The sequence below is a fragment of the Leopardus geoffroyi genome, chromosome C3 (assembly GCF_018350155.1).
Source record: "Leopardus geoffroyi isolate Oge1 chromosome C3, O.geoffroyi_Oge1_pat1.0, whole genome shotgun sequence".
Taxonomy (NCBI): Eukaryota; Metazoa; Chordata; class Mammalia; order Carnivora; family Felidae; genus Leopardus; species Leopardus geoffroyi.
The window spans coordinates 112606146-112632528 of NC_059338.1; the positions used below are offsets into that span (position 1 = coordinate 112606146).

The window sequence follows — 26383 nt, forward strand, 5'->3', positions numbered from 1 at the left end:
CTAATTACAAACTACTAAACATTGGTAACACAAATTAATGTCATCAGATGACATTCGAAATCAAGGTAGTCATAGTGTGACAATATTCTTAATTTGAAGACTTGCCAGATTTCTCTGGAAAAGAGAAATCAAAGCATTATGTAGTCTGTTAGAGAAATAGGTTAAGTGAAAAGATTCATGAAATACATTCTCCCCTCTGATGAGTTACAACACATTAACCTAGGAAATATTCCCTTGCCAAAATTATTGCACAACCTTTGTAACAACATTCATCAACACCACAGTGTTACAAAGACCATGTATTCGGAAGTGACTCTTTGAATTCCAGCAAGGGTGAAGTCTGGAGTCAATTTTCATGTAGGAAATTTTTGATCTGACTTGACTTTTTCATCTGAAATCAATAATCTCAAGGTTAATTTTCAGCACGGTTTATGAATTTTGTGTGGCAGTTGCCCATACTCTGATTACTACACCTGGGCTCTTCTTAAAGACTAGAAGGTAAATGTTACTACTGGGAGAAACTAGGTAGGGTGTATAGGAGATCTCTCCCTACTATTTATTACAATTGCATGTGAATTAAATTACACTTCTCTCAAAAGCTAAGTTTGAAAATATGAAATATAGGCATCTCCCAGAGGCTTGGTATTTTTTTTTTTTTTTGGTTCAAATGCAAAGAATTCCAGAATAGAATACGATAATGCTGTACAACAAAGCAAACAGTGCAGAATGCCTCAATATTACTAAATCTACATTGCTTAGGTAGAAATAAGCTGATTGTATAACAAATGGTTATCCCAGGAAAGAAATAATCTCTACCACCCCCAATCTTTCACATGGGCATGCAAATGAAGCACACTCATGAATAAAATAAAATATCCCTTGTCCTCTTTCTTGGTCCGAGAAATGTTACTTTTTTAGTGTCCCACAAAAGGTGAGGTGGTGCATACAAAGACATTTATGTTAATCTGGCTTTTCTTAAATTAGACGGCATTGAGTTAAAAAGCAGATTTTTCACTGGTGCTACAGCTTTGATGCAAAGGAGAATATGCTTTTCCTAGAAAACTGAAAGATCAGAATAAAAGGTAGGACTTCATGTAACTGGAGAGGAAAAGGTGTGATCTAACAGTTTTGAGTGGTAAACAGGGTGGGCATGAACATATTGGCCTTTCTAACTTCTTTGTACCCTTGGCTAAGCTCTAGGATACTAAGGAACTGGAACTGTCTTCCAAAAAGAGGGGAATTGGGGGTGCCTGGGTGGCTCAGTAGGTTAAGTGTTGGACTCTTGATCTCAGCTCAAGTCATGATCTGTTTGGTTCATGAGATCGAACCAGGCGTGGGGCTCTGCACTGACAGTGTGGAGCCTGCTTGGGATTCTCTCTCTCTCCCCTCTCTCTGTCCTCCCCTGTGTGCTCGCTCACATTCTCTCTCTCAAAATAAACAAACTTAAAAAAAAGGAGGAGAAAGAATGTCCATAAACAGAAAATAAAAACCACATATGCTTTTATTTCACTTACTCTTTATGATGTTATTGTCACAGCCACACATTTAAACTGCCAAAAACTTATTTAGTATTAAATGGTTCATGGGGCGTCTGGATGGCTCATTTGGTTAAATGTCTGACTTCAGCTCAGGTCATGATCTCGAGGTTCGTGAGTTTGAGTTTGTGTCTGCTGTCAGCACAAAGCCTGCCTCGGATCCTGTGTCTCCCTCTTTCTTGGCCCCTCCCCAGCTCAAGCGTGGGCACACTCACACTCTCTCTCAAAAATAAACATTAAACAAACAATTCATGTTTTCTCCTTAAATTGTTCCTCAAGAAACCCAAATCCTTATGATAAAAGATGCCATATCTCAGAGCAGTAGCCACTGGAGAGTTTATCTTCAAATTTTAAAAGAGAGCAAGTTAGAGACAAAATAAAGACAAATGCTCTCGAGCTGAAGGAGACCACTGACAGCACTGACTTTGAACAGGGTTACATACATACTCCGTCAGGTGATCTATACCAGAAAGAGTCCAGGTTTTGTTAATGTTCCCAACAGATATCACACAGAGGTACTAAGTAATAGTTTGCTCAGTTAAATTGAAAGTCAAAAACAGTTAAAACCAGGGTGCCTGGCTGGCTCAGTCAGTAGAGCATGCAAGTCTTGTTCTCATGGTCATAGGTTCGAGGCCCATGTCAGGGGCAGAGAATAGTCAAAATAAAATAAAAATAATAATAAAATCTTAAACAGTTAAAACCAATCACTTCTTTTTGAGGGACATGCTTTAAAAATTCTGCAAAATACTTGGCATCTTAAACTCTTAAAGTAATGAACACATTAAATTAATTTCAAGTCAAACTGACATATTTTATAAAAAAGTAGGGAGTTTAAAAATCTTTAAAAAGAGACACAAACTCCAACACTTCTGATTAATATCCTTTTTTAGCCTCACATGTGCTCTCTTAAGACTTCCTCCATTTATCGGGGAATATGGTCAAAATATACATGAAAACTTACGCAGCAATTTTTCAATAGCCTCAAATGCTTTATAGTCATGTCAGATTAGAGTTTAGTGGTATTATTCCAAAACTGTGAACTATTTTATAGTTTTTTGGAGTTCATTTTTAAAAATTATTCTAGATTTTGCAGTATAAATAAGAGGACATTCCCATGTTTCAACACCTTGTTTATGTGGGCAATTTCATTACAATTAGGGAAATGTCAATGAAAATAATGAAATATATTAGGGGTTATTTGAAAGTATTAATTTAAATTTAATACACATGATCTTTGATTAAAAATTTCATTTCTGTGAAATTGTCCTACAGAAATAGATGTACTTAAAGATCAATACAAACTTTAATAGAGAACAATTTTTTTTTTTTTTTTTTTTTTTTTGAGAGAAAGTACAAGCAGTGAAGGGCAGCGAGGAAGGGGGATAGAGGATCTGAAGCAGGATCTATGCTGATAGCAGCGAGCCCAATATGGAGCGTGAACTCACGAACTGTGAGATCATGACCTGAGTCAAAGTCAGATGCTCAACTGATTGAGCCACCGAGGGGCCCTGAGAAAAATTTTTTTAAATTAGAGGTCTAAAAATAAAGGAATTGTTAAATTCTCATGTATTTTCACCCTTGTGACATCATGCAGAAGTTTAAACCTCTCATGGCAGGTTTAAAAAAAAAAAAAAAAAGGAAAGAAACAGGTGCCTGAGTTGCTCAGTCGGTTGACTGTACTGTCTCTTGATGTTCGCTCAGGTCATGATCCCAGGGTTGTGGGATCAAGCCCCCCAATCAGGCTCTGTCTCCCTTTCTCTCCTTCTGCTCCCCTTCCCCACTCTCTCTCCCAAAAATAAAAAAGGAACAAATGAGCAGTACATGTTAAGTATGCCACACTATTTAGAAATGCAAACATATGTGTGTATTCTCAAACCAATAAGAGTGATTGCTTCTGGACTTAGAGGTTTATAAAACGGGAGTCTACTTTTACTCACTATATTTCTTTTTTTTTTTTTTTTAATTTTTTTTTTTCAACGTTTATTTATTTTTGGGACAGAGAGAGACAGAGCATGAACGGGGGAGGGGCAGAGAGAGAGGGAGATACAGAATCGGAAACAGGCTCCAGGCTCTGAGCCATCAGCCCAGAGCCTGACGCGGGGCTCGAACTCACGGACCGCGAGATCGTGACCTGGCTGAAGTCGGACGCGTAACCGACTGCGCCACCCAGGCGCCCCTACTCACTATATTTCTATACTCTTAGACTTAACAAGAGGACCTTACCAACTTCAAAACTACTAGAAAAAAATTAACCTACAGGCAAGGGCATGAAATTACAGGAGCTATCAAGCCATAAATGTCAGTTCCTCCTGCCTTTGGGGTTTCCATTCAAGACTTAAGTTCCCATCTTACCACGATAGCTAGCTATTTCTAAGGGATTCCTTCTTTTCATAGGATCCAGCTTACAAGTCAACAGTGGAATCGAATACTCTGCAAATGTATTCTAGAGTTGAGAAATAGCACCCAAAGGAACAATGCTTTTTCACTCCTGACATTCTGATGGTGCAGACAAAGATCTTTCTTATAACCAGGACCCACTACTAGCCAAGTGACTGTCACAGGGTCCAGAGAAGGTGACAGACTGGGACTCGGCTGGGCACCTGACACAGTACTCAACCATGAACAATCATTCATGCTTCTGAGCTTCTTCAAACCTTCAAAAGATGGCCAACTGACTATTATTGCTTCCTCCCTATTCTTCCCCAGTAGAATAAAGAATAGCTGTGGGGCACCTGGGTGGCTCAGTCGGGTGAACGTCTGACTCTTGATTTTTGGCTCAGGTCATGACCCTGGGGTTATGGGATGGAGCCCCATGTTGGGATCTGAACTGAGCATGGTTCTCCTTAAGCCTCTATTTCTCCTTCTCTCTCTCTCAATCCCCCTCTGCCCCTCTCCCCTGTTCATGTGCTCTCTTAAAAGAAAGAATGAAAGAAAAGAACATGTATAATAACATTAGTGAATATTTTTAAAATGCCTAATTAAGTAACAAATGTAATGAACTGTGGTTACAAGCTTCACCGCTAGAGATTCTGCAGTTTCTGCTCCATTCTCAAAAACTAGATGGAGAAGGAAGAAAACTACAATGTGACATGGCAACTATGGGGATCTGATAGGTTACTTCCAGATCACTTATCAAAAAACTTCACTTACATATTGGTGGACGTACTCAAAACATGCAGTCAAATAGCTTGGGAAGGAAAAATAAGGCCTGGGATAAGCTAAAAATTTTTGAGCAATATTGCTTGCACCAAAGTAAAATTTTATTCTAATGACGTGAACCGGTTACTGGCTTAACAGTTTTTTTGAAAAGAAAATTTAACAAAATTTTGAGATGTCATTATACATCCAAGTTAGATTCACAAGCAATCAGACGTGAAAGGGACTTCAAAAACTTGGTCAATCTTATCATATTTTAAGAACCAGAAAACTTAAGTGACTTGCCCCAGTTAGAATAAGAGCTGAGACTAAATCTCAGGTCTCCTAACTTCCAGACCAACAGCTTTCTCTCCATTATACCTCCTGCCTTCCAGAAATTGAACAGAACTCAAAAGAATGAACTGGATTAAAACTATGTTGATTCCAAGAAAAGTACTGACAAATCTCATCTTGGACTTGTTAGTACTGGTTTGGGGTGTGGGTGGGGCGAACAAAATACAAGTTCTGTAAAATTTAAAAGTTTTTATTTATTATGGGCCGACATATGAATTGATGCTACTTAAAAATATAATTGTTCTTATGGATTTTCCTGTTTTAAAATCCAGTTACATGATATTGCCACGCTGTTGCGATACTTACAGTGCTACTTACTTATGGTCCTAAGACAGGAGCAGGAAACAAAGGAAATTTGTCTCCGTGAGTAACCTAAAAGATCCTGCTGTCAATACGTGGTGAAAAAATAAACTTATTTTGGTCTCGAAACAACCTCTGTGGTCAGAGAGATAGGACAGAGGCTGCTGCCCGCCATCCTAACCTTCAATGGCAGACAATATTCTTTTGTGAACCCAGGCACTGGCCATCAAAGGAGTCCTTTGTTTCTGTCCTTCGCTCCCACTTCCACCCAAGCCTCACCTGGGGTAGTACGCAGTGTAGTTCATGAAGAGCTGGGTGCCCGCCGGATAGTATGCCGTGGAGGGTTGTAGTGCTCGTGGATTCAAAAGCACAGAGGGCTGATAAATGGCAGCTTCGGTAGGAATAACCGCTGCAGGAGCTGGAAATGTGTAGGAGGGAGGAGACAGGCCTAAATAAGCAAAGAGAGAGACTTTAAGACCCATTTGTCACAACTGACACATATGCTAACACTAAAGCCATAAGGTCAGCGTTCCACACATCCATACATTTTGAAGAGACTAGCTCTTTGTCATCCCAAGCAGCTGTTTTATTATTGCATAGATTTAATATTTTCTGAATTCTTTATACCAACGTGAACTTTCTCAAATGTGTAATCTTCTACAAATCTGTAAAAACATTTTTAAGGTTGGTAATTTTTTGGTGAATCTTCAACTCATCAATCGTTGAATCCTGATCCTTCATACAAAATTTGATTAAAATGTCCAAATAACTTCCTTTTGATTACACAGATAACACCTAAAAATAATCTCAAAACCTGAATACCTGGAAATTGGGAGAAACCAATTAGCAAGTGAACTTTTACGTCTTTTCAACCATTTCATGACGTGATTTTTTTAAATGTTTGTCTATTTTTGAAAGAGAGAGAGAGAGAGAGAAAGAAAAAAAGCGAGCAGGGGAGGGGCAGATAGAGAGGGAGACACAGAATCCGAAGCAGGCTCCAGGCTCTGAGCTGTCAGCACAGAAGCTGACATGGGGCTTGAACCCACAAACCATGAGATCATGACCCGAGCCCAAGTCAGATGCTTAACCGACTGAGTCACCCAGGCACCCCTGATTTTTATTTTCTACTCTTGAGTGCCAGTTACTACAAACTAACCCTTTGAGGAAACAAACTCAGGACTCACATCTAGTATAACTTCAAATTAAAAGCTGGGTTGTTGTTGCCCTTTTAAGAGCTATGCTGTTCTTTCATCTTATTAACTACTCTGTAGTAAGCATGAGATGCAAATTGTTATGATAAAAACAACTTAACCAGTTCCATGCATTATGCCCAAGCATAGATGACACCAGAGTGAATGGATCTAAGAGTAGATTAACTGCATTATTTCCACCTAAACAAAACCCAGAAGGTGGGATTTGAAGCTAATCTAACTTTTTGGACCTGTTTTTAAAAAACAGACAACAGAGGTGCCTGGGTGGCTCAGCTGGTTGAGCATCTGACTCTTGATTTTGGGTCAGGTCATGATCCCAGGGTCCTGGGATGGAGCCCCACATCAGGGTCTGTGCTGAGTAAGGAGTCTACTTAAGATTTTCTCTCTCTCTCTCTCTCTCTCTCACTCACTCTCCCCCTCTGTCCCTCTCCTCTGTTCACGCATGCTCTCTCTAAAATAATAATTAAGTGGGGGAGAGGGGAAAGTGGGTGACGGGCATTGAGGAGGACACCTGTTGGGATGAGCACTGGGTGTTGATTGGAAACCAATTTGACAATAAATCATATTTAATATAAAAAAATAATTAAAAAAAAGAACAAAAGACCACATGTAACCTGAAAAATAACTCTCAAGAAATATATGTTCAAGGCTTCCAAGCATCAGCTGATAAAAAGCTCAGTTTAAACAGAAAATAGAAAAGGATGAAATTCTATTAACTTCCAGTTATTCAACATCTTCCAGGCCCCATAACCCTTTTAAATCAGACTCATTACTAGACAGTGGCTTTATCAAGCGGGATGAATATAACTATCTAGGCCATCTGCACCCGACAGAAGAGATAACTGAGGGGTGGCCTGAATTTGGAATTCCTGACTTTAATTTCTATACCAGGAACTATCTAATATAGTTTGTAAATAACAGAGGCCCAAGGGATACCTTTTCACAGGAAAATCTCTATTGTCTTATGCTTTTCTTAAAAGTTTCTACACGTGTATGGTGATGAGTAAGAGTCTGAGTGGGGGTACATAAACCAAAGACCAACATATCGATCTCCTATTCAACTTTTAGGTATCTCCTTCATAATTCAACAAAAACTGTGATGCATGTTTGGTCCTTAATGTACATAAATTTTAAAATTATGATTCCTGGCCTTCAAGACTCCACAAAAGGGCAAACAGAACAAATTGAGGCACTAAGTCATACAGGAAATTATAAAGCTTATGCCTATACCTTGCTTTTGAACTATCAAGCAATTCATTATGTGACAATATAAAGAAAGGTAGAAATTTTTGATAACAAAACAGATTAGGCTGCCCAGATTTGGATTTTCCTCAATTGAAAAGAGCTATTCTTATACCCCTAAGAGAAAATCAGATGTATACATTCATAGATTAGAAAAGTGGAATTCACCTTCCAATGTTCAACTTTTTGCAAAAGTTAAAATTTCAATGAACAAATTAATGATTTAAACTTTAAACCACTGAGACTGTAGCAGCATTTCTTTCCACATTGAACAAGAAACTCCTCAGTGGGGAATTTCCAATCACTATTTTAACTTCTTTAGTCATTAAGAGTAGATAAAAAATATATTCAATTTCCCCAAGTTTTTTGGTTGCTGTAAAAATAGGAAATCACCTAGAGTTGGCAGGGAAAAAAAACTCCAGAACAGGCATAATATTACAATGTATTGATTAGAATTCTTTTATTTTTTATTTTTATTTTTTAAATGAGTATGTCTTCCACTTATAAGTAGTTAATTTGGGTTAAAATTTTTGAAGAATATTAAAATACATGGAAATCTATTTTTACAAAAAAAATTTAAATTTTTTCTATTATTTTAGGACTTGTAGGAGGAAAGGGGGAAAAATGAAGTCTTAAGAAGAAAGTCTGTATTGACCAGTTTTCCACTAGGAAGAGAGAAGTAAAAGAATACCACAGCAGAATAATTTGGGTTATACATCACGAAGAAATTCCCTTATCTCACAATGTTTGATAACATTATCACTAAAGGAAATTGAAAGTTACTGATATTATCAGTGGTTTATGGACAGGATACATAGGACTAAGATTACTTTAAGATACTGCTTAAACCCAATCATAAGTTTTCAAAACTTGATAGCCATTAGTCATCAACTCCTATTCACCAACAGCAAGCAGCAGGTAAATGGAATATTAGCATTTAGGAAGTCCAAGGGGGAAAAAAAGGATTAAGCCCCACCGAATCTTCTATGAAAAATACTTTATCAAATAGTTTCATTGGTAAAGATACTCTTTATTAGAAAGTGATGTCTTAACACTCCTCATTTTATTGGGATCAAGCACATAATCCAGTTTGCTTTCTCAGTCATCTTTGAACTACATTCCAAGTGCTACATTCTTTGAACATACCCAGTATGACTCCTAACAAGGTATGTCTTATTCAAAAGTGAAAACTGTGTCAAAAAGATTCAAGTTTTAACATAAGATCCCCAAATGTCCCTCACTATCCAGAACATGGTTTCCAGACTAAAGGGCTTATTCCTCTCAAACAGGATTCCAGATGGCTTGCACCCAGGTGCCAATGAGCAAGAGCATGGCTTGAAATTAAGCACTGATCCTGCGATCCAATGGAAACTTTGGCTAATTTATTTACGCATTTATGTGTATGTGTGTATATATATATATACATATATATATATATATACACACACACACACACATATATACACATATACGTATATATGTGTGTGTGTATATATACATACATATATATATATATATATATATATTTTTTTTTTTTTTTTTTTTTTACTAACTTACTCATTACAGATATCCTGGAAAGCAAGAGAAATGCTCCCCAGGTTGTCCTTTGCAAAGACATACTTAATGCTCAAAAAATTAAAAATGCAAAATGGGCATCAATCACCCTTCTTAAAAAAAAAAAAAAAAAGGCAGAAGGAAAAGAAAAAGGATCCAGCCATATTTATTTTACCTTTAAATGCGTATTAAAATATCTACATAGCCAGGTTGCCTCTCAGAGTCAGTGCTTATCTTGAGCACACTAAGCTTCAGAAATCAAATGCTTATCACTGGAAAAGCAAGAATATAATTTGAGAGGAGGTATTCGTAGCATCTCTAATTATGGGTGTCCACAACCAAGGTCTTAAATGATTACCAGATACTACCGATTTCAGATGGGAAAGCCTTATGTAACCATCTCACCTGCCTTAGAAAGAACCAGGGGCACAGAAAGTTATGAAAGCAGCTTAAGCACCTACCAGCATATAGCGTAGAATAGCGCCAAGACCCAAGAAAAACTTACATGGTAACTTACATGGCGGTGGGGATAAGCCATTTCGATTTAAAGTGCCCCCCATTAACACAAAGTTCATCTCCTCAGCTGAACACTGAAAGACTTCAACATATCTGTCCTTCATGGTTTTTTTATGACACTTCTGTGCAGCCATAAATGCTCTGTCCGCAGACTTCATCTGGATAAAGGCATCTCCTGATGGGCGGCCCTGAGCGTGTGGGGGAAGAATAAAAACAAAAGGAGACTGTCTCCTTCAACAAGGAAATGGTTGCTTATAAAACATGCAAAGTGACAATCACCCATAGTACAGACGTTTTAGCCACAAAATCTGGGTGACCAGTGTTGTCTACTGAAATCTGATTCGCATTTCATCACCTAATCACCAGAATGGCCCACAAAACCTTGGAAACAGTTTTGAGGGCTTGTAGCTAAAAGTGATCCTTTCTCATTTCTATTAGTTAGTATCAGATTTACAGGGTTTTGAAAGGGTCTCCTTGTAACTGTGGTTTCAAAGTATAGGATTGTATATTGGGTTTTGCATTTCTGAAAAACCTGATTAAATCTTATTTGATTGAGAAAAGCTAGGAATAGAACCAGTATAAGAGCTTTATGTATCCTCCTACAAGAAGCTGACTAAACCAGTGTTCTCTTTTGGCTCTCTGTTGTCTATCATTGACCTGCAACATCCCTTTCCCTTCTCCCTGAAGCCTAGGTTGTGACGTGGGCTTAGGAATAGAGAAGGGGGATAAGGAAACGGGAGATGCAAAGCACCGTGGGGGTTGGTGAAAGCTGTACTAAAAGTCTTGCGTGGGAGCCCCTTCTTTCATCTCTTCCCTGGCACCTCCATCTTAAACCTTGGTCAGACAGGTGTTTATAGACACTTCCTCTATTACTAATAGCTTGCTAAAAATCCTGTTTAAAACCACACTAGATTTCTGTTTCACAGAACCAGAACACCTTGGCTTTATTTAACATGGACATTTTGTGGGGGAGAAAAAGACACAATCAGTTTTTAAGATTCCTTTTTTATGGATTTCTTTAAAAATCTCTAAGGGACTATGTAGTGCAAATTATAACCATGCAAGTTACCATAAGAGTTACCATACCAGGGAAGTTAGGGATACCATGGAAACCCAGTCCAAGATGGAAACCTAACATCTTTGAGGCAGCTAAAAGCTTGTCCATCATTAAAGAAGCATTTCTCCCAAGTGCAATCATAATAGGTCATGTGGGTCAATAAGAGACAAATAGGTCTACTGTGGTTAATCAAAGAATTATAATAGCCCCTAGGTTATTAGAAATGGTGTTTGAAGAGAAACAAAATAATCCTCTGGTGATGCTGAATTGTGGGGAGGTTTTATTTAAAACGACTCCCCCCAGTGAAGCATGCTGAGGGTGTGTAAGATAAAAAGTTGCGTAGCTTAATATTGACATACGAGTAAGAATGAGCATGTGCTGGTGTGGAAACCCAAGCCAGAGGCTCAGGATGTTTTCTGATTCCTCATCCCCAGAGGGATGTACTTTCCAGTGGGACAGGATTATGGTTATGAATGTGACCAAATCTCCACATGAGAAGAGAAAGCCAGAGACTTGCAATTTAGAAAAATGTTGGAACTTCCAATACAAATCTAGATTTAAACAATACTAAGAAAACATTTTCAAAGATTCAACTTTGCTTTTAATAGAGAGTTCCAAAATTTTAATTAGAATTGCTTGGCTTAGGGGTTTTTAGAAATTTTGTCCTGCTTATAATAGCACACAATGCTGGTAAATTATTCAGCAACAAATAGGACTAATATTATTTAACCAAAAATCAAAGGACACCAAGCCAGGAACTACTGCTAATATACTCATAAGTATACTTGTATACAGTTAGAATTTGGTTCCACTTTGATGGAGACTTCTCCACAATTCATTAATACATTTGAGCACCTGTTATGATCACATACTGTTCCAGGTGGTACAGATACAAATCCTTACTTACTTCGCATTTTACTAAATGTCATTTGAGGTCATGCATATAAAATAAGCCATTTCTAAACAGTCTATAAATATAAAATACTCTGATGCACAGACATGCTCATTGGTTTATATACAGTCTATAATCGCTGTCACACTACAACAGCAGAGCTCAGAAAAATGTTGTATTAGACGAATAATGTATTTGTCTCCTTCCTGAGGCAAATAATTTGACTGATATAAATAATGATGGAATCAGAGCTGAATTTAAATTACCAGGCTAATGACAGCATTCTTTCTGGAGTCCATTTTAAAGACCTCCTCCATTTACAGTTAAATCTTTCCTTAAAGACTTACTACACAGCTGATGAACATTTGTACTTTTTTTCTTTTTCTTTTTCTTTTTTTTACTGGAAGAGAGCCTTTGATCATATAAATAAGCAAGACAGCGTTCGATAAGTAACTTTCTTACCTGGTGATTCAATACCATGTGAACCCCATGAGTTCGAATATCTGTGGAAAACTCCCCCAGAAAGTCCAGGATGTCCTCAATTGTAGCCGCATAGGGAAGACCTCGAAGGCGTATACAGTCTCTAACATTTGTAGGGGGCACAAATTGCTGAGGTAGTACTGGAATAATGGGAGGGGTTGGAAGCGGAATAAGAGGGGCCGAAGAGAATCGATTCAGCACCTATACTCAAAGCAAAAGAGAAGTGATTTAGAGCCTTACTCTTCCAACATGGCCTGCAAACCAGCACCAGCAGCACTGTGGAGTCTGTTAGAAATGTGTCTCCTCAGCTCCAACCCAGACCTCGTAAATATGAACCTGCATTTTAACAAGATCCCCATTTATAAGCATATTAAAGCTTGAGAAGTACTTATGGAGAAAGGGATCCATGCTTTTCAGCTGGGAAAGCATGATCCCTACTTTTGTCAGATGCCTGCTGAGGCATGTGCCACACACAATACAACACGCTTAGATTAAGGACTTGTCTACTGGACAAGTACATCACTGTCTCAGGACACATATCCTGAAAGTATGCTGCTTTTATAAAAACCAGACATATTGCTAAATGTGGACATTTGTAGCAATCTATTAGATTTCATTTCACCAGGCACAGTGTTTCCCTTAATACTGTTACCACATTCTACCTCCAAACTCAAGCAAGAGAATGACATAATAAAGGAACCACAGGTCAAACAATGACTCTGGATTATATAATGCCACATTTATAATAACGTATAAAGCCCAAAACAGAATAACTGGTAATGTAAAAATGAAAGAAAAAAATCATTTGGTGACCATCAAAATAATCAGTTGTCATGTGAATTTGTGATAGTAGCAAGACAGAACATCTTGACTATCTTTTTTTTTTTTTTGATGTTTATTTTTGAGAGAGAGTGCGTGCGAGTGAGAGCAAGCGGGGGTGGGGAAGGAGAGAGGTGGACAGAGGATCTGAAGCAGGCTCTGCATGGACAGCAGGGAGCCCGATGCAGGACTTGAACTCATGAACTGCGAGATCATGACCTGAGCCAAAGTCAGATGCTCAACTGACTGAGCCACTCAGGTGCCCCTTGACTATCTTTTAAAGTCATGGAATTCAGCTATCTTGACAATGAATGAGAGGTCAGGTATATTTAGGAGAAAGGATTACTGCCAGGCAAAACCTTATTGTAAGGTTCTGGTCTACTTTTGTTTTAGTTTAGAACATGCCTACTTGTTTATAATACTAGAAGGTCCTTGTGCAACAATGTGTGACATCCCTAGGTTTTCTGAACTTACTACAGTAGCCTTCATCATCCTATAAACTGAAAATACAGAATCAAAACCCTCCCCAAAAAATTGTCCTGATTTTCTCACTTACACCCTGTCTGGTTGCTATCTAAGTAAGAGGTGACAAAAATAAATACAAACACAGCCAAATAAACTTTAAAGAGACAGCAAGATTTAAAAAGAAAAAAATAAATAAAAAGAAATTATACAAATAATTTTGACATAGAACAAACATTACAGGATGAACATGAAAATAAATATAGTTGTAGACAAACTCAGGACAGGACATGGTCAGGCACCTTCCAATAACTGCCAAATAGGAGGTGAGCAAATAGTTATTGAATGAAATGATTACTTGTATGAGTAATGAGAAGATGACAGTGCAGAGCATATGATTACTTCAGCATTTCTTAAGTAAGTCAGTAGGATGGGGTTAGAGAGGAAGCTCATCTATAACCAAAACCACATTAAAGTCATACAGAGGCAGCATACTCTATACCCAAACCAATCAACATACAGTAGCCAAGGCCCTGGAGTAGTCTGTTCTAGGCCAAGATTTCCATAAAACTTTTCTTCCAATTAAAGATCTAAAGTCTCATTTTCACTTCCTCTGGTTTGGCACTGATGAATGTAATATGTGAAGCCTCAAGCACATTTAGCATATTTTAGAAATTCAGAGTTTATAATTCAACAAGGAATCAGAGTTAATTTTCAACAAGGTACAGAATTACTTAAAGTAGAAGTATGTTCATAGATTAGGGTTCAAGAACAGGAGGACATCAGGATGCAGAACTAGCTCAGAATGTCACCTCTGTTCACTGTAGGTATAAAAACATGTTGGTATTCTACCAGGTGAAACGTTCTTTTCAACTTTGGGCAATGATGTCAAACCACAATACACAATGGGCTTTGCAGAAAAAAGCTAGACAAAATCATTTTATGAACTCATAGAAATAATAGTGGAGTCAGTGCCCTAATTGCTTGTAAAGAGGACAAAAATGAATCATTAAAGTGACTCTGTTCTACTATGGGACCCAAGTAAAAGAAGCTGGAAGAGCCACATGTGAGGCAGTCCACATGATCTCAGATACAAGGAAAAATGAACAGACCCTTGAAGACCATTCAGCTGGTAAGTCAAGAATAGTCAAAACGCTTGAAACCCTACAGATGGCTTCATGCCTGGACCTTGTGGGGCAAACGATTGTCCCATCTGTGCCTCAAAAACAACTCTGAATTCTGGAAGGCAATAACAGGACAAAAGGGCACTTCATGCTGTCACCAGCAGTATGGAACTAAGCCTTTTGGGAAATAAATTTGGTAAGTTATTAAAAACATTAAAAGCTCACACCATCCAGTTCTAAAGAAATCAACCAGAAGTTGAGTTTTATAAGCATGTTTATCTAGAAATTTCTTACAGGAGAAAAAAAAAACCCAACCTAAATGTACAATGGGTTCTCTAAATAAATCATGTACCTTTGAGACATATTAAAAATGCAACTTTTTAGACATGGGTAAAGTTCCAAGATATGGAAGTTTTTTTTCTTTTTTCTTTTTTTATTGGTAAGAGACTTTTTGTTTTTTTTAAGCTTATTTATTTTGAGACAGAGAGGGAGAGCACACGTGTGAGCGGGGGAAGGGCAGAGAGAGAGGGAGAGAGAATCCCAAGCAGGCTCTGACTTGTCAGCACAGAGCCTGACTTGGGGGGCTAAATTCCATGGACCAGAAGATCATGACCTGAGCCAAAATTCAGAGTTGAACACTTAACCAACTGAGCCACTCAGACTCCTCAAGATATGTAGGTTTTAAACAGAATATAAAGTATATCTACAGCAGTATTCCAATTATATAAAAACATAGTATTTTTCCTATGTGTATAGAAAATAATAATGGTTATCTTTTAATTATGGAATGAAAAATTTTAAAAATGCACTTACACTTTCTATTATTTCTCAAGTTTTATTTAAGCACAATAAATAATGTAGTCTTGTTCTTGGAAATAAATAATAAATCACACTAAGCACCAAAATGTTCTTAAAAAACCAACCTGCTGGACTTCAGCTGCTGTGCTTCTGAAGAGTTCAATGTATCTTTTACCCAACAAGTCCTTATGCTTCCTCAATGCATTCTGTGCATATTCCTCACAGGCAAAGAGGACAAAAGCATCCCCTGTTGGCCTACCATCTGGGTAGGTAACGAAAAGGATGCCTTCCTTCCCCCCAGTGATGGGGCAATGCTGTCCAAAGAAGGCCACCACTTCATCAGCTGTGGCCGTGAAAGGGAGCCCCCGCATGCGGACAATGACTTGATTTTCCTTGGAGAGAAATTGGGCTACCTCATTGGACGTACCTAGGGAACACAAATACCAGGAAACATGGGGAGAAATGGTTAAGACATCAACTTTACCAAATTTAAAATGGCAAAATTCTTGGCAATGTCTTGAGTTTTTAATTAAAATTCACACTCCCACTGAATTCATGACAACATCCCAGGAATCAGAATTCTCTTCCCACAAGTTTGAAACTTTTCCCCTACCATTTTCATAAAACACCTGTTGACTTAGGAAGGTGGCCAGACAGTTAAATCATGCACCAACCACTGTATTCTTCTCACAGAGAGGCAGTAAGTCATTGTGATAGGTAAGGGCACAGGTCAGGGAGCTAGAATGTCTGGGCCCAATCTTGACTTTGCCATTTACTAGGTTATGACTTTAGTCAAGTTTAACCTCTATCTTTTAGTATCCTTATCTAAAAGTGGAGGTAAAATTACCTACTTCATAAATTATGATAATTAAATAAGTTACTATACATGAAGCACTTTGGTGACTTTTGTTATTATTTTCCTGACTATGTTTTATTAAGAAAGTTTCAAAAATAATCAAGTTAAGGGGAGTATAATGAACATACATGGCAGCTAATTTCAAGATTTATCAACATTCTGCCTGACATAAAGCATTTTGTACAATATTGCCACGTAGCAAATATTCAAATGCACATCTACCACCAACATGGAGCTTTAATTCACAAGCTCTAGAACAAGAGTCACATGCTTTACTGGCTGAGCCAGCCAGGCGCCCCAGGAACATTTTCCTTTAAGAGCAAACTATCATACTACCTACAAGCCATGAAATCCCAGGCATGAACGTATTAGTTAACTTTGCTTCTTCAATTTACAATATTAGCTATCATGGAACCTCAGAGCCATAGCAACTCCAAATGTATTTTATCACCAACCAGTATCAAACATCACTTTGGGATTCTGGAAGCACTATTAAATTTGAAGCTCTGAATTTGGAAGCCTTCATTTGTCTAAAGGAATAAGTGCCAGAATAGAAATATACCAGCAAATTGAAAACAGGATGTTTTTACTACAAGTTCAACAGTTGCAAGGATTTTAACCAGGGCTATATAATGCAGAGATACAAAAGTTCTCTATATTTAAGTAAAAGTCATCCTAGTATATATTTGGCAATAGAAGATTTTCAAAAGCCTCTTAAAAGGTCTACCTACATTCTTTGATTCAGCTATCCTAATTTTAGAGAGGTATCCTAATGAGTGGTATATTCAGAGACACAAAAATATTCACTGCAACATACTTAGCATGAAAAATTGGAAATAAGTTTTAAATGCCCAACAGGGGTGTTTTTAAAATAATGTATGGTACTTAATATTGTATAGTAATTAACATGTAATATTTAGTTACATGGGAAAATATTTATAATATACTAAAAGGAGAAAGTTATAAAGCTGTATGAACAGAGCAATAAACTTCCAAAGTAGTTTTATGTATAGAAAAAATCTGTCAGACAAACCATAGTTAACATTTTTTATCCATTACTTACAGCTTTTAAAGTAACAAATTACTCAGTAATTAGATAAATATCTGTTCCCATTTCTTTTTGACCATAGTACTGCAAACAAAACACTACATACTCAAACATATTAGAGCAAGAAAAGTACTATGTTTTTGGTCATTGATGAGTTAAGGAAGCTTGAGAGAAAAACCATAAGCAGATATGCAACAATTCCAGGTATTCTGGTGTGGTATTCTGTGATTGTTTCAAAGTAGTTTTCAGACTATTTAATTTCTTTCAAGAACTACTCTCTTCCTTTGTACAAGACTTTACAATGACCCTTTCACCTTTTTATGATACTATTTTGTTTTTAAAGGTTTTATTTTTAAATGATCTCTACACCCAAGATGGGGCTTGAACTCACAGCCCCAAGATCAAGAGTCACATGGTCTACTGAGCCAGCCAGACTCTCCCGTATGTTACTATTGTTAATGGCTATTTAACTACAGTTGGTTGACTCAAGCCTTAGGGTGAGTGTATACATTTAGTCACTGATACCATATGGGTCTTGTTTCCAACTTATAAAAAAAAAAAAAAAAGTCAATTCCTTTGTTTCTTTAGTCAATAGAAACCACTCATGACCCTACTTATTTATTCTAGTATATAAATAAATTTTAGACTCTTCTTATAGCCACATTATATAAAAAGCACTCACCACCAGCAATTTTAAGAAAATCTTCACCTGTTGCTTTGTAAACCTAAGAAAAGAAAGGGGAATTAAATACAGTTTCTGAGCCTTCCAACATTAATATTCATTCAAGATGCCAAGGATCTCAGATTGTGAGGACGTACCTCAATGTACCGGGTCCCCATGTGATGTTTGTGCCTCTGTAATGCTAGGTCTCTGTGTTCCTCACTTACAAACCTAACCAGAGCTTCTCCGTTCCTTCGACCCTGGGCATTCAGACAAAGTGCTGCACCTCCCCTTTGAAAAGGACAGACAGCAATGGGGGAAAAACACAGTGAGGAAAAATGATAGGACACCCATTATCCCTTTGGGATTACTAAACAAAATAGAATTAAAGAAAACCAACTTGGCAATATTGAGTCCTTTGAAGAATCTTGCAATGTCTTGATCTGAAGACTGCCATGGTAAACCTCTCGCCCGGACTATGGTGTTGTCATCAATAAGTTCCATCTTGCTGCTGTGGGTCAAGCAAAACTTCAGTTTGCATAATTAGCACTAGGGAGTCCAAACTATTCCCTCCCACCATTTTCCTAGTTACACATAAGGTATTGTTTGGTGTTCAGACAGACTTGTAATACTGCCTCATTTATTTCAGAACCTCAAAAATTATCTGGGCACTCAGGGCACCTGGGTGGCTCAGTCGGTTAAGCATCCACCTTCAGCTCAGGTCATGATCTCACGGTTGGTGAGTTCGAGCCCCGCATCAGGCTCTGTGCTGACAGCTCAGAGCCTGGAGCCTGCTTCAGATTCTGTGTCCCCCTCTCTCTGTGCCCCTCCCCTGCTCATGCTGTGTCTCTTTTTGTCTCAAAAGTAAATAAAAAGATTAAAAACAAATTATCTGGGCACAAAGTATTCTTTAGGTGCTTCACTATAGAAAGGAAAGTGCCAAAGCAGGTCCCACACGGGTAGCTCACTCAACAAACCATCTATCAGTGGAGTTGCTTGCCTGCTTGCCATAAACTCAAAAGGACCTAGGATCAAGTCATAGAAAACAAAGTTCTCCCGATACCCTGATAGCCAGTAAGTTCCTAGAACCAAGAAGAATACGTTTAAATTTATTATGAGATCCGGCCAGTATACCAGTGGAGTTTAAATCCAGTTTGACAGCAAAAGTTAAGATCTGCATAAAGCTGACAATTAACCCACATCAGGAATGTGTGCATGCAGTCAGAATACTGCCATTAAAATATCTCCCCTATCAAACAGGGGAGCCATCAGAGTGTTTATGGAAATGCATGGGAGTTCCCACACCTTAATGAGTCATTTGCAAATCACCTATTATATATTTTAACACCTTTTGATGTGCTATTCATCCCATATTCATATTTCTAATAGTCCTAGGACACTTTCAGAATGAGTCACTTTCTCCAACTAAATAGGCCTCAAAGTCTCTCGCTGGGCAAAGATGTCCAAAGTTTTTGCTCACTTCAGGCAGCAGGCAATCTCAGGGATTCACTGCTGTGATTTACAAACAGTTCTGTCATCAGAATGAGATCCCACCATTTCATACTTCCTGTCAGTTATTTCCTTTGCTTTAAAGTAGAAGTTGATAGAACATACTTAAAATTATCTCCGTAAGGGCCTTGTGAACTCTTTTAAAGCCTATGATTTTTCCTTTGGAAGTTCTCTGGTGAGAGGATGAATAGTTCTGAGAGGCTAAAGCAAGAGTCACAGATACAACACCTATGGGTCATAGTGACTAAAGATACAAATATTCCACTTAAGTTTAATGCCAACATCCAAGCTCACTTTAAGATACAACTTTCTTTTATAAATAACATAATATTTTTAACAATGGATAGCCAAAAGGCTTAGTGAAGTTACAAGAAGAGTTAAATATCACAATATGAATAAAACAAATGAAAAGGCTCAAACTGAATACCACTCTAGTACTTACCAAGTGCCACTTTCAAATTTGTAATTTACTCTCTCTGGATCTGAAAACCTATGATCTAAAAATGAGAAAACAGAAGTCATCATTTTACCTATTAGGAAGACAAAGATATGGCAGGAGATTTAAAAGTATACATGAGGGGAAAATGGCAGGATCAAACTCTACGTCTGCAACTGTTAAAACAGCAATACTTACTATAAGGCTCTGAAATCATTGCTAAAATTATATTCCCCATATCTTCAACTTGAGAGGCTCCATACCGGGAGACTGAACTATTCTTCTCAAAGTTTAAACCTGGGATATTAAGTTAAGGAAACATTTTGAGGAAGTAACAGGAGGTTGCTTCTAACCCCAAATTAAACTTACACAGAGCCAAGAAGCCAAGTAAAATACATCTGAGATCAAGAATTATTTGAAATCACAGAATAGATGCTTCCTGTCAGTCTGGACTTCACCCACACTTTTTGGAGTCTCCAATTTCCCTCTTGGGCAAATATATAAAAAAGTGGCCTAATCAATCCTATCCTGAGGCACTACTAGTAATAAAATTTCTATTTATTGAGTAGTAGCAAAGGCATGAATACTAAGCACTTTCGTTTAGTTTCAAACTACCTAGTATACACCAAAGTTAGTAAACCTCTTCATCCTATTATCTTTATAGCACATCCAAGGCAGTGATCATACTGACTTAAAGATATGGTTACATCTAGAGATGCCTGGGTGGCTCAGTCAGTTAAGCATCTAGCTTCGGCTCAGGTCATGATCTCATGGTTCGTGAGTTCGAGCCCTGCATCCAGCTCTGTGCTGACAGCTCAGAGGTTGGAGTTTGCTTTGGATTCTGTGTCTCCCTCTCTCTTTGCCCCTCCCCCACATGAGCTCTGTTTTTCTCTCAAACATTAAAAAAAATTTAAAGATATGGTTACATCTCTCTCACTCTCTCAATAAATAAATATCCCCCACTCTCTCTCAAATGAATGGATGGATGGGTAGGTAGGTAGGTGGGAAGGTAGGTAGGTAGGTAGGTAGATAGATAGGCAGGCGCCTGGGTGGCTCAGTTAAGTGTCTGACTCAATTTCAGCTCAGGTCATGATCTCATGGTTGTGAGATCAAGCTCCACATCAGGCTCTGCACGGGGCATGGAGCCTGCTAGATTCTTTCTCTTTCTCAAAGGAAAAAAAAAAAAGATAGTTACATCAGTCAAGATCATGAGGCATCAAAAGGCTTTTTAAGGCTGTTTGGAAAAAAAAAAACAATTTCAGATTAGTGATGACACTATTTCTATGCCACCTTTACTCAGAACTTCCCTACCAGATTTATAGAGCCATATAGTATAGCCTTCTTAGATGGCAGCAAATGCTTGTCCTTTGAGAGTAAATTTGTAGAAAGAATTCAAATACTCAGAGCTAACAAACAATGGCTAATATGCCTCTCAATCAAGTGAATACATGCTTCGAGCAAGCCAGGATACATGGATTTTGAGAAATGCATGGCTTAAGTTGGGTTGGGGAGTGGGACCAGAAGAGATTTACATCAAGCTTTACAAATTTATAATCTCTCTAAAAGAAGCATGTATCTTTGACAAAATGGTTGCTTAAGAAGTTATTAAAATGTTTAATTTTGTTATTTCTAAGTTTCAATACTACAGTCATACTTTGTATTATGTATAAATTTGCATAAATTTCATAATATAGTACACAACGTATACAACAGATAACACTGTGGGACCTATCTTTCCTCCAATTTGAAATGAAAACAGCAATCTGGGTGGTTGTTTGCCTTTATTTTAGTTTTCTAACTGGTATTTTATAATAAGGGTAAAAAATGAAGACAGACATTAAGAAAAACTTCAAAGCACTACTTCATGGCAATCAAAGAGGATACAAGATTCAAACAGTTCAGAGAGCCTAACTTCCACCAAGCATTATAACCAATCATCTGAGGAGTTAATTCAATGAGCAATAAATAGCCTTTTCCATTCAATTAAAAATCCCTTTCCATTTCATCCTTCCACAAGCTCCACCCCCCCTTCCTTCTTTCTTTCTCCACTAAAGAGACGTTGTTTTCCCACAGTGCTGCGCAAATTCACTTTGTGTTGCCCCTCATCCGGTTACATTTCTCTGCAGTTAAATATACTACATGTAGAAATGCAGGCATATGTTCCTTGGCAAATTACTTAACCCTACTAAACTTCAGCTTATCTGAAAAGCCAAAGCTGTGATAATCTTTACCTCCCTGGGCATTTTTGTGAAGATTAAATGAGATAAAACAAGTCCAGGGCACAAAGCAGGCATTATAAAAAGCGATGTCCTCCCCCTCATCCTAGAACCCTTGGGTAACCAACTTTCATAACCCACAATAATCACACTTTGAGAGTCACATTTATGACCAAAATTCTGAACTCACCAGATGCCTATTTGTATACTCACAGGATAATCATCAAGCTGAAATGGTAGATAATTTCTACACTCCCCACCCCCTAATCCCACCGTTTACATCATCTAGTGATGAAATAAATGTGCTGACCCCTCAGGAATTAGAAAATCAAGGGGCGCCTGGGTGGCTCAGTCGGTCAAGTGGCCGACTTCGGCTCAGGTCACGATCTCGCACTCTGTGAGTTCGAGCCCCGCATCGGGCTCTGTGCTGACAGCTCAGAGCCTGGAGCCTGTTTCAGATTCTGTGTCTCCCTCTCTCTCTGACCCTCCCCCGTTCATGCCCTGTCTCTCCCTGTCTCAAAAATAAATAAACGTTAAAAAAAAAAAATTTTTAGAAAATCAATCCCAGGAGATGCTTCCACCTGAGCAATGACCATGGAATGGGTCATTAAAATGATTATCAGGGCACCTGCTTGGCTCAGTAGAGCATGTGATACTTGATCGTGGGGCTGTAAGTTGGAGCCCCATGTTGGGTGTAGAGATTACTTAAAAATAAAATCTTAAAAATAAAATGAAATGATTACCCATGGAAGGTATACAGTAAGTATTAATCCAGTGTTGTTTTCAAAAAGTACGACAGGACAGAAACAGTAGAAACAAATGATGAAGATACTCTGGGGAGACAACTGCCCTAAATTTTCTGGGAAGGCAAGGGAGGGGGTGAGGAGGGGTACTTTAAGAATCCTTACAGAACTAAGAAGGACTAGCTGTCACTAGCCATAGTTTACCACGCAAACCCTGCCACTAAACAGTCCCTTGAAACCTTGCAATTCTTTTTTAATATTTAAGTTTATTTATTTATTTATTTATTTATTTTAAACTTTTTTAACGTTTATTTATTTTTGGGACAGAGAGAGACAGAGCATGAACGGGGGAGGGGCAGAGAGAGAGGGAGACACAGAATCGGAAACAGGCTCCAGGCTCTGAGCCATCAGCCCAGAGCCTGACGCGGGGCTCGAACTCACGGACCGCGAGATCATGACCTGGCTGAAGTCGGACGCTTAACCGACTGCGCCACCCAGGCGCCCCGAAGTTTATTTATTCATTTCAAGAGAGACAGAGAGAGTGAGAGGGGGAGGGGCAGAGAGAAAGGGAGAGAGATGATCTCAAGCAAGCTCTGCACTGAGTGCATGGAGCCCAGATCCCAGAGGTGGGGCCTGAACTCATGAAATGCGAGACCACGACCTGAGCCAAAACCAAGAGTTGGATGTTTAACCAACTGAGCCACCCAGGCACCCCTACGATTCTTTTTTTTTTTTTTTTTTAACGTTTATTTGTTTTGAGAGAGAGCGCACACGTGCGAACGGGAGCAGGGAAGATGAAGAGGAGAGAGAGAATCCCAACTCAGGGCTTGATCCCATGAACTGTGAGCTCATGGACCTGAGCCAAACTGAAGAATTAGACACTTAACCAACTGAGCCACCCAGGCACCCCTGAAACCCTGCAATTAGAATAATTGCTTTTGGCCTTGTCAGGGGCTATGATGGAATCAAGAGAAAAGTATCCAAGAAATGGAGACCAATCCCACTGTATAAATCACTTTTATTTCAACCTTGGCACTATTGGCCAAGACAATTCTTTGGGGTGGGTGGGTGGTGGTGCATAGGGTGGGGATCCTGTGTACTCTAGGATTTTTACTAGCATGCTGGCCTCTACCCACCTGAGTTCTGGCTAAAAATATCTCCAGGCATTGCCAAATGTCCCCAAATGGGCAAAAATCACTCCAGGTTGAGAACCACTCGTATAGGCTAATGGTTAATGGTTCCCAATTGTTCCAACTTCATCCCTCGCCATCCACTGAATGATCAGAGAAAGTTTGTTTTTTTTTTTTTTTAAACATTTATTTTTAAGAAAGAGAGCATGACCAGAGAAGGGGCAGAGAGGGAGACACAGAATCTAAAGCCAGTTCCAGGCTCCGAGCTGTCAGCACAGAGCCTGATGTTGGGCTTGAACCCAAAAACTCTGAGATTATAACCTGAGCCAAAGTTGGACGCTTAACCAACTGAGCCACACAGGCACCCCTAGAAAGTTTTTATAATATAGGAGACCATTACTGAACAGAGTTTCAAGAAAATTGGCTAAAAAAAACCCATGTAAGGACCTGTACAGTGCTGTATCAAAACCCCTATCAGTAAATACACACACACACACACACACACACACCCTATCTTAGGATATGAAAGAAAAACATTGCAAAGTCAACCCTTGATGGTCAGCCTGTTTTTGGACGATCAAAAACAGAAAAATGGATTTTATATTTTTAGGATTATAAAAAGAAAAATATGAGCAGAGACCATATGTGGCCTACAAAAAGTATAAACTATTGACTATCTAGACCTTTACTGAAAAAGTTTGCTGACCTCTGGCCTAAAGGAAGAGCGATTGCTTGAAGATGGCCAAAAAGCAGAACAGCACAGGAACGTTTACCACATCACAACATTCTATCCCCAAACAGAATATTGGTTAGAAATCAGGCTTTGAAAGAATAGGAATGGGGAGAGTATATTCCATTCAAACCACTGTTTTCTCTCTTCTATAAAGAGGTTTCTAGACTTCCCACCTTTCCTCAGTTAACTAGTCTATGAAGCTCTCTTATCTTTCTAATCCCGTAACCAAATTAGACCATAGGTAACTCCTACCCAGCACCAATACCCTCCCTAACTGCTCTAGGCTGCAACCGTCAATTTAAGAATTGATTAGATATTACCATTCGCATAGAATATTTGTCCTCAACTGTACTGTATGTTTCCTAAGCACAGGCCCCTACCTCCTTCTGTTCTCTATCCATCAATCACAGCACCTATCATTTCCCAGAATCTAGTGACATAAATGATGACATTTATTAAACATTTCACACCCCACACACACTGACTGTTTCCTCCAGTTTTTGCAATAGCCCTACCAGATAGATAAGAGTAAAACCAAACAGATGAAGAAACTAGGATTTAGAGAAGTTCCACAACTTACCCAATCCACTAGCTCGTCTGTAAGAGAGCTGGGATTACAATACAGCTCTGATCTGACTATGTGTACATAATTCCCTGAACCAAGAGAAGCAGCTTTGCTTAATTCATTTTAAGCAATACTTTATGAGAGATTTTCTAAATGTATATATCAAAGTCAAGTGAAAAAAGATCAAAAGTAAAAATGTAAAGTATCCTGTCTGTGTAGACAAAGATTGGTAGATGAAGGATTATTTACTGAATTCTACATTTAAAGTAGGAATATGTTCTAGACATTTGGCTAACTTGGTTCCACATAACACGTCCCAACATGTTTCCCTTCAAGACATCACACACCAAGGATCAGCAGCTCTAAGCTCCTGACAACTTTTAAAAGTCACCCAACCTCCTGCATGCCCAAACCTAAACCAAAACTCACACACACTTACACACACAGACACCCTCTCTTCAAAAGGCTTGCTCAATCCATAATCCTTACCAGAATTTAACGCGAATAACAAAGAATAGCAAAAAAAAAAAAAAAAAAACACACACAAAAGTTTTAGTACCAATTCTTTCCTCTATCAATTCATAATTATATATTGAATTACTCGCTGCACGTCTGATCTTGAGGAAAGGAAAGATGAGTCTATGCCCCTTGATTTATGGCTCATCATGCAACTTACTCACTCTGCCCTCGAGGCAACCACAACAGCACGAACAGGCTCAGCCAGCTTTACAAATGAGAAATGCCATGAGGAAATGAGGAAGGGTAAAGCCAGACATGGTGGGAACAAAACTAACATTTCGGGCTACAACTGAGCAAAGTGCTGCATTTACACTGAGCTTACAGAAGTCCAGCTGTTGCCTTCATCTGAGTAGGGGGAACATTTTCCTTAGCACTCTTTTCAGTGAAACAGATTTCAGGATTTGACCCAAACTTATACCATAGCTGAAGGTGGAATTCACAGTGTGAGATTTTGGAGTTCATCAACATTAGCTAACTCTCTCAGGGCG

The 26383-nt window shown here is 38.5% G+C and overlaps 1 protein-coding gene across 5 annotated transcripts in view; it reads right to left on the reverse strand.

Annotated features, from left to right (window-relative positions):
* Positions 1-26383, reverse strand: part of ESRP1 (epithelial splicing regulatory protein 1) — a 65420-nt gene that overhangs the window by 25905 nt on the left and 13132 nt on the right. For 4 of the 5 annotated variants that reach the window (XM_045454196.1, XM_045454197.1, XM_045454194.1 and 1 more), the window contains exons 5-13: positions 20188-20286; positions 19996-20050; positions 18445-18555; positions 18203-18335; positions 18066-18108; positions 15605-15906; positions 12259-12477; positions 9837-10035; positions 5604-5772 (exon numbers count right to left, since the gene is read on the reverse strand). In XM_045454196.1, the coding sequence (XP_045310152.1) occupies positions 5604-5772; positions 9837-10035; positions 12259-12477; positions 15605-15906; positions 18066-18108; positions 18203-18335; positions 18445-18555; positions 19996-20050; positions 20188-20286 (1330 nt within the window). The remainder of the gene's footprint in view (positions 1-5603; positions 5773-9836; positions 10036-12258; positions 12478-15604; positions 15907-18065; positions 18109-18202; positions 18336-18444; positions 18556-19995; positions 20051-20187; positions 20287-26383) is intronic. The other variant, XM_045454195.1, reaches the window with a different exon arrangement.